This window comes from Arachis ipaensis, chromosome B03, assembly GCF_000816755.2.
Source record: "Arachis ipaensis cultivar K30076 chromosome B03, Araip1.1, whole genome shotgun sequence".
Classification (NCBI taxonomy): domain Eukaryota; kingdom Viridiplantae; phylum Streptophyta; class Magnoliopsida; order Fabales; family Fabaceae; genus Arachis; species Arachis ipaensis.
The window spans coordinates 100,054,551-100,064,035 of record NC_029787.2 but is presented as its reverse complement, the minus strand read 5'-3'; the positions used below and the strand labels follow the sequence as shown (position 1 = coordinate 100,064,035).

General features: G+C 36.8%; 2 protein-coding genes across 2 annotated transcripts; one reads left to right on the top strand and one right to left on the bottom strand.

Moving 5' to 3' along the window:
• On the bottom strand, positions 2,250 to 6,861 carry LOC107633439 (monodehydroascorbate reductase 5, mitochondrial). The gene is given in 15 exon segments (XM_021119143.1): positions 2,250 to 2,743; positions 3,030 to 3,070; positions 3,247 to 3,309; positions 3,383 to 3,471; positions 3,560 to 3,658; positions 3,823 to 4,007; positions 4,170 to 4,259; positions 4,363 to 4,464; positions 4,863 to 4,952; positions 5,241 to 5,325; positions 5,414 to 5,532; positions 5,739 to 5,810; positions 6,115 to 6,192; positions 6,269 to 6,540; positions 6,624 to 6,861. Coding segments are annotated over 15 exon segments (1,530 nt in total). The 5' UTR covers positions 6,637 to 6,861; the 3' UTR covers positions 2,250 to 2,611.
• LOC107633438 lies at positions 7,903 to 8,445 on the top strand. Its single transcript, XM_016337067.1, has 2 exons — positions 7,903 to 8,097; positions 8,191 to 8,445. Exons 1-2 carry the CDS (start codon positions 7,903 to 7,905, stop codon positions 8,443 to 8,445), a joined length of 450 nt encoding a protein of 149 aa, XP_016192553.1.

The following is a 9,485-nucleotide window of genomic DNA, read 5'->3' as shown; positions in this document are numbered from 1 at the left end:
CGGCCTTGACCTGTCCATTGGCTTGTGGATGTTCAACTAAGGAGTAACGTTGCCGAATCCCTAGCTCTTTGAGAAAGCCGTGAAACTTCTTATCAGCAAACTAGGTTCCGTTATCGGAGATGACGACTTCGGGGATGACAAATGGATTAAATATTTACTTCCAGAAGAATTTCCTGCATTGTGTTGCCATTATGGTGGACAGAGCCTCTGCCTCTATCTACTTAGTGTAGTAGTCGATGGCTACTATGAGGTACTTGAGCTGCTCAGGGGCTGTGGAAAATGGACCGATCAGGTTTACCCCCCATAATTTAATAGATAGCGAATTTCAAATTTCAATCAATTGGATTACATTACCAATCGATTGAATGCATAAAAGAACACATTTACGTCACTTCCCAATCGATTGAATTCTCATACCAATCGATTGAATTGGAAGTCACGTACAAACTTCAATCGATTGGGTAGCACAACCAATCGATTGAATTCGGCAAATTCATATTGTTTTGATGACTTCAATCAATTGGGTAACACAACTAATCGATTGAATTGTGAGACTTCAGGTTGTTTTGAAGCATTCAATCGATTGGGTAGTATAAGCAATCGATTGAATTATTAAAAACCCACATTTTAGTCATCGTTCAATCGATTGGGTAATATGACCAATCGATTGATTTTTGCGAAAATCATGCTGCCTTGCAATTTTCAATCGATTGTTTTATGATAACAACCTGTAGTCCAATCGATTGAGTTATGGAAAACCCGAAATTCAATCGATTGTTTTGATAATCCAATCGATTGATTTTCAAAGAAACACGATTTCACAGCCCTGGACGAACGTCATGGATCAAATATAATCTTTTAATCGATTGAAATAGCCACAAATTTTATTACGATCAATGGAAGATCTAATTTGTTATTGTTTTTGTTTTTTATTGTTAATAAACATAATAGATTAATGATAAAATAATAATTTATAAAATAAAAAATAGTTTTTATGATTAAATAAAATATATGTGGTTAATTTGTAATTAAAATTAGATAAGGACTATTTAACAATTATAAAAAGAACTTAAAAAACATATTTTGTTCTGGGACCATTTAATAGTCCAAACGTTATGGGACCATCGAATCCTTTGCCCACTCATACACCAATTGTGGTTCTAGGAGGGGTATCCATGCAACGTAAAGCTTGATCTCCCATATATTGATTATTCAGCAAAGAGTAAGTGGTTGGTACCCTAAGGGTACGATTTTACCAGAATGTGATGCCCAAATGGTGGGTTTATCTCCCAAGTGGGTTCATTTGCCTCTCCTTTGTCCTTTAGAATGTGTGTCAACTCCTTACGAGTGACTCAAATTTGCGACCTTTAAATGATTATGGAGAGACTATGCCATTTGAGCTATAACTCATTGGCACATATGATTTAAATTGATTATTGTGTCTTTAGGATTTTAAATTAGTTATCTTATCTTTTAAGCTAATCTGCTAGGTAGCGTTTGTTTTGAAGTACTAAGACAGAGACTGAGAGACTGAAACTCAGTATCATGTTTGTTGGTTCAGAGACTGGTATTAAAATTTCTGTCTCTGTTCCTAAAATTTTAGTATTTCAGTACCTCCAAAAAGTAAGGATACAGGGGATTGAAATTTTTAGAGACAGAGACTGAAACTTTAATAACATTTTATACCTAAAATACCCTCAATTCAATTAATTAATTCCAATTTTATCTTTTGTACAAATTAAATTAGAGTTTTATTCTTGTTTTAATTTCTGTCTCCCACTTTACACCAAACAGAATACTGAAATTTATTTGTCTCTGTCTCTTAATTCCTGTCTCTCAGTCTCAGTCTTTCAGTCTCTATCTCTCCACCAAACGCTATCTTAGGAATCTATTTAAACACTTTTTGTAAAACAATTTACACAATTTTTAATGAATAAATTTTATGGGAACTACTTTGTACGTTTTCAATATGTATTTAAGCGAGACGAGTGATTAACTTTATTTGTTTTATAAAGAAAATTGAAAGATCTGACCCAAGGTAATTATGTATGTTAGTTCTTTTTAATTTCCTTCCCTTTGATCTAAATTCTCAAGGACAAATTTTTTAAATGTTCAATAAAAAAACCCTTCAATAACCTAGATTGCTAAAAATAAATTTCTTAGTTTCCTTTCGTTCTTCATTCCTAGTTTTTTTATCAGGCCTTAAGTTATTTTTGGTCAAAAACTTGTTTCTTCTGACAACCATGAAATTTGAATAAGGCTAATCTGCCAACAGTAGCCATGTGGTGATGATATCTGCCTTGCAAGAGGTGTACCTTAGATTCGAACCCTTCCCCCCACGTCCTAACTCCTAAGGGAGGAGGGGGAATTTGTGGGTGTATACTGACCAAAAGTATTGAATTATTAAGAAATTATTGTTGTTACATAGACCCAAATGGCAGCGGATCATATCCAAAGGAGACATTCAGCTCGTCGTGACCAAAATGAGAATACCACGAAAATTATTTCCTCTCAAAGGGACGGTCCCTACTCTCTACTAGGATGATTTTGATGGCCCGTAATCTTAGCGCTGAAAAGCAGTTACAACAGAGTGGAATTGCCAAGATCTGTATTAGACTGTAGCTTCAACTTGCAAGGATCTCCAAGCAATGTCTAGGGCCTCCTCAACAGAAGATGCGCTTTGAAGCTTCGCCTTATCAATTACGGGTTGATTTCTGGCTAGTTTAGGCAGGAGCTGAAATTCCTGAGATAAAAAAAAGTATATATGTAAAATGAGCCCCCGAAAAATCTGTGACTTGTAGCTGCACTTCTGTGACACTAGGACATATAATAAAGGCAAGATTTTATGTATTTTTTATTTGGGTATAAAAGAGTTTAAAGGGTTTGAAAACTCAAATTAAAAACCAAGTAACATTTGGTAATTTTCATGAAGATGCTTCTTTATAATGGCAAACAACTTCATGTGTATACTATCTAAATCTAACAGCTACTATATGCAGTTGAATGTTGAAAGAAACAGTAGCAAGTACCTCAGGGCTCCCACTTTCAAGCAGCACTCCTTTTAGCTTACCTGAACGGCATCAAGTAATTACATTCTTAGTAATTGCAAATCAAAAGATAAAATAAGCATTTGCATACATTCCGCAATAACACAATAGCATGTCTTTGCGAACATCACTATAAACTAGGTAATCCAAATATTAATACAAAGGGTCACAGAAGATAAAGGGACCGTAAAAGACCTACCAGATTCAATCCAGAAGGTAGCTACTTTAGGATCAAAGTTTCCAATTTCAACTGTTTCTCCGACTGCCAAAAGAAAATTTAAGAGTAAGAAGATCAGAGAAAAATTCTCGTATATTTTATTTTGAAAAACATTTACCATTGTCTCCGAAGAACTGCCACCATACTCTTCTGGGGCTCCCTTCATATTCAAACACCCTTGAGTAGAAGTATGGAAGGTAATCGTACCTGAAACGCATAAATGAAACTAAAATAGATCAGCGGGGACATAACCACAAATTTTAAGTTAATTGCAGTAAGAGATGGTTGATTATACGTGTGAGTTTGTGCAGTGAGTAATGATTTTACACAGTGCTGTGCTGAGCGACGAGCATGATCTACATGTTCCACTCGAGCAGTACGGTTATATATCTGTCCAGTTTTCAGAAATACATCAGGTGAACAAGAAATTAACCTGAAATACGGATAACGTTAGTTTAGGGCTCTATCAAATTACATCTGTAAATGTAGCTCAAATAGAGTAGCTCAAACAAAGAACACGATCTCCAAACGTTGATGATGTACATTCACAGAAGAGGAAAAGGCAGTGAAAGGATGTCATAAACAAAAGGCTCTTCAACTGTTACTGTATTTCAACATGCCTATAATTTTGTTGTAAATAATCTGTTATTCATTGGCTTTACCTGTAATCCACCAACTTCTGTATTCAAGCCCACCCGCTCAAAGGGACTCACAGCAGGTTTTGCTCCAATGCCTACAATTACCTGCAAACCAGAATAAGAACGTAATTTCCAATTCATTGAACTTCTCTAATACAGAAGTAACCCCTATATTCTAATAATTCATGTTACTAAAGCAAATAACAAAAGAAGGTGTCACAGCAGTCAAGCTTTATATTAAAGCATATATTAAAAGAAAATAATCACCGTATCAGCTTCTACAACAGATCCATCTCCAAGTTTGACACCAGCTACATGTCCGTCAGAGCCAGCTTCCAAATTTTTTATGGAGGCACCCTTTTGAATATAAGATTTAAAGAGAGAAAAAGAAAAGGGAAATGTAAAGAGATTTTAAGCAATATCAACCATAGCCAATACATCAAGTTACAGTTTTACAGACCTTCAATATTTTGACACCATTCTTTTGGTAGAGTTCCTCGTATCTCCGGGCAAGCGAAGGAGTGAACAATCTTTGCAAGAGATGATCCTCAGGAAATATGATCTATATTTTCACGAGGACATAAAATTTGAGTCAGTAGGCCAAAAACTTTACAAAATAACTAACTTTTTTTAATGTATATACGGACAACATATGTATGCAACTCTCATAGTATAATAATCAGAGTAGGTAAAACAACGCGAATATGTATACACAGTAACAGTAAGAAGTCATTTTTGTCATGCCATTCCCTACCACAGTGTAGACTATTAAAAAAAAATCAGTGATCAGGAAGCATTAATGTCATACACTTATTCATTATTCCCAAAATTACTAATGTAAGGATTGTCAAAGCATAACCCAGAGTACCTAATTAAATGACTTCTTTTGGTTTAGCTGAACACATTAGTAGGTAATAATGGAATCAGGACAGGAGATAAGGATTGAGGAAAAACACTTACTGTTGTATCAAGTTTCCAAGCAACTGTTGCAGCAGCAATCTCCATTCCTATATATCCACCTCCAACAACTACAACCTTTTTTGCTTTTCCCTGGAGACTTAAATCCATGAGGATCAGAGTATATGTTCATATAAATTTATCTACTGTAAACATATACATAATGAATCATAATACATGACAGTTTTGAGGTAACCCTCGGAGGAAATATGCACAATTTGCAAAATCCCAATTCACATGAAGGATGCTAAAGCAAGGCAATTGCCAATAACGTGGCAGCATAATATACTCAAAGGGAAAACAGTTTAACCACTTCAAAAGTGGGAAAAAAAAAATCAAACTAGTAAACAATAGGTCAAAATAGGCTTGACCATATATTACCAATGATGAAATCAGTGCATCAGCATCTGCAACCTCCCGGATATAATGAACGCCAGGTAGGTTTCCCCCAATTTTCTCCGGAAATCTATCATCAAGACAGTTGACAATCAGATTTTGAGGACCAGTTTTTTATTAAAACAATATAACATGAACTAAAGTAAATAGACTGATACCTCGAGGCTGAACTCCCTGTAGCAATTATAAGTGAGCCATACTTCAGATGTTTTCCAGAATTAGTTATCAAAGTTTGCTTTTCAATATCAATATCCTTGACTGGATCTTGATACAACATCTGAACAGTAAACCAGTAGCATGAAATGTATGAGAACTGTTTCCAGCCTGACAATGCTACTTCAAATTAAGAGCTTTCCAGAATAAAACCATCCTTTTCATTTCAAGCAATCCTGTCTCAATAGTATAACGCGCACAAACACAAAAGTAAAAACAATCTCGACAACTTGTATTACAAAATGATTGCAACAGCAAAAGAGAGTGTACCTCTATCCCCTTCTCTTGATACCACTCTGGAGTCTGCCTTTCTCCACCCGATCCAACACAGGTGTGAAAACCCTAAGAATTAAGAATATAAAAGTAAGGATTTACAAAGACAGGTGAATAAATGAGAAATGAATAATCTTATATTGACCGTGATATAACTGAGCTTATAAGCAATAGACTGATACAATGAGGTGCATCGAATAACTAACTGCCTACTTGTAACAAACAAACAAACAAACTCTAACAGAACTTTCCAGAATTAGATAGCTTAAATAACCGAGTATAATTCCAATACACCGTTGACAGCACAACAATTGGATAAACAGCAATCAGGACTAGCAAATGCATATCACAGGGAAAGGAGGAAAATTATTACAGGAAGGCGGGCAGGCTTCTTATCCGGTGGAAACAAATACGCTTTTGTGAGTGCAGGACGCTCGTAGGGCGCATATGCCTGTATTTGTAAATCGTATCAATCAAACACAGAGAGAGAGAGAGAGAGAGAGAGGGGCCAGAAAGTAGAAAAGGACCTCTTTAGTGACAATACAAAGACGACCATCGGCCATGCCATGTTCGACGAAGGTGCGAGCAGCATATCCCGCGGCATTTCCGCCCCCAACGATGACGTACTCGCGATTCTCGTTGGCGAAAGCGGCGTAGCATCTGCGGAAGCTTCTGGAAGGGAGGGAAGTGGAAGAAGGACGAGGTCGGGTGAGAGGATTGGTACGCAGAGGGCGAAGTAAGAGTCCCTGCTTGAGTGAGAGGGAGCTGGATGCTGCTGCCATAGCGAGCCTGCGAACTGCTGAAATCGGTAATGGAAAATGACAAGAGTGCAAAGTGAAGCAATCAAATGCTAGACGATGAAGGTGAAGATCGTGAACGCACCTGAGGAAGGCATTGATGCCTTTATAATAATTACTTAATTAAATAATAATGATTTTAATATTTATGACTTAGACTTCTTGTTGTTGAAATGTGTTAGGGTGGCTCTAGAAGAGTTCGAAGGGGCATGACGTAAAGACGCTAAACTCCCATTCAACAATCAATAGGGTGAGTTTTACAAATGCGATTGGCGATTGGGGATTGGGGAGATCATTTATATATGTTGCCTTTCTCCATTGGAGCTGCTCAGAGCCTCGCCATGTTTCTGCCACCAAGGTCGTTTTTGACATGGTATTATGATTGGGCCGTTTGGGCTAAGCCTGTTAAAAGATTAAAATTGAAGGATACCAAAGAAACAAAAAAATTGGACCCATTTGAATTATGCATTTGGATTTTAGGATCAGATTAGTCTCCGCGATGTTATCTATCTATCTATCTACCTACCTAGGTGGATGTTACAATAATCCTTTGACGTTTGAAGTTTTAAAACTTCATATAATTTTAATTAACTCGTGTAACTTTTGGGGACTCTTTTGATTAACTTTATCTTCCAAGGACTAATATGGAGATCGAGGTATCTTTCAGGGACGAATTTGATATTTAACTCGTAATTATAATTATCATTTATTAGAAATATATTTTACAAGTTGTAATTAATAGGACAATTCATTTAAATAAATTGTTTCACCTTCAATATTATGCAAATACATTGTTTTCAAATCCAATACGCAAATACATTGATTCAAGTATCTATATAAACCGCTGCTGCCAGCAGCGGTTTATATAGATACTTGAATCAATGTATTTGCGTATTGGATTTGAAAACAATGTATTTGCATAATATTGAAGGTGAAACAATTTATTTAAATGAATTGTCCTATTAATTACAACTTGTAAAATATATTTCTAATAAATGATAATTATAATTACGAGTTAAATATCAAATTCGTCCCTGAAAGATACCTCGATCTCCATATTAGTCCTTGGAAGATAAAGTTAATCAAAAGAGTCCCCAAAAGTTACACGAGTTAATCACGTTTGTCCTTCCGTTAACTCCCTTGGTGACCTGGCTAACGGTTGCTGACGTGTGTGGTTAGCTTCCAACGTGGAAGAGGCCAACGTGTCATGACCTATTACTGACAAGGTAAGTTTGGCAAAACAGTTCAAATAAGTCCCTAAGTGTTTGAAACCTAATCCTAAATTCCACGATAAATAGGTCGCCTTCATCAATCAGATGGCCATATGCCTGGGTTTGTGTTCAAATTGCTGGTTTTGGGCAACGATGGAGGCAGGAAATGGAGGCCGTGGTGGTATTGTGTCGTTGTTCTCGAACGGCAGTAATGGTTCCAGCGCCTCAATGCGAACCAGGAGGAAAACCCATGAGGAATCATGTTTCTGTGGGTTGAAGGCTGCGATAAGAAAATCTGGGACAGCGGAGAACCCAGATAGACTATTCCGTGCATGTCCAAGGTACCGGGTGAGTGTTGTGTAAGACATTAAGGGTTTTCGATGTTATTTTGTGTGTTGGGATTTTGTTTAATTTTTTATTTTCTGATTTCTGAATTTTCAGAAGGGCAGTCACTGCAACTACTTTAAGTGGGTTGAGGATGATGAGTATGAAGGGGTGGGCCAAGGTGGAACAAAGAAAGATTATGGGGCTAAGCTGCAGGTTGATAGTGACTGTGATGAATGGAGGTTGAAGGTGGCATGGAGACTGGGCAGCTTGGAAGCTGAAGTAAAAGCATTGAAAATGTTAATAGTTTTCCTGTTTTTGGTAGTTGTGCTTAATGTGATTGTTTGTAGTTTGTTGTCTCGTTCCAAGTAAAGCAAATTCCAAACACTTGATGGTGTAATGAGATGAATCCATTGAATGAGAATAGATGTTGCATTTGTTTTTTTTATATGAAGACAACACAATCCAATTCAAAGGTTCCAAACCAATTCGGATCACTATTAAAGTAAGATGTACTAAGGAATGGACATAATCAGTAGTCAAAGTAGTGTTAAACATTGAGTAGTCAAAGTACTCTTAAACATTGAGTTGCCATAGAAGGCTAGATGTCACATTTTCTTAAGGACCAAAATAAAAAGGTTTAACATAAGATACAGACCACATCAAAGTCATAAGCTTTTACATGAGGATACAAAACCTAAAAAGTATCCTAGACCAAAATAAAAGGGCATAGTACAACTTTCAGTTACATAGATAACCAAAATGTAGATAATGGAACTTCAATTGTCCTGTGCAAAAAAACATAAAGTATCCTCACACAAAAATAAATTCAACCAGAATACATTTCAACACTAATCAAAGTCATTTATCAGTCTTTCTTGGGGGCTTGAAGGCTGGAGTAGGAACGAAGGTCATAAAGTTGGCCAGTTTTTTAGCAGTGGCTGAACTAGTCCCCTTGATTGTCTCAGCAGAAATAGCGACTGGTGCGGCTACAGTAGGTTTAGGAGAGGACTGAAGTCTGGCTTTCCCTTTAATGACCTTTAACTTGGATGGCCTAGCAGTGACTTGTTCCTACACAATTTAATGGTACATCTAGATTTAGATTTAGCTTATAAAAGAAATGAGATTTATGAAATAACAAATGTTTCAAATAAATCACATATGGCAGATTACCTGTTGTGTTTCTTGGGTTGGTGGTATACTGTCACATTGACTAATATCAATTACTGTTGGAGTCTGTCTTGGTGATAGAGCTGGATTAGGTTCAGCTGGGATAGTGGTTGCTTCAGGGGCAGCCCCTTCTGCAGCAGGGCAACCACAGCTAGTTGCAGCTGCAGCTGCCTAGCATGCTCCTCAGCTTCGGTAGCTTTCTTCTTTGCACAGCTTCGCTGGTTGTGTCCTATCTCACTGCA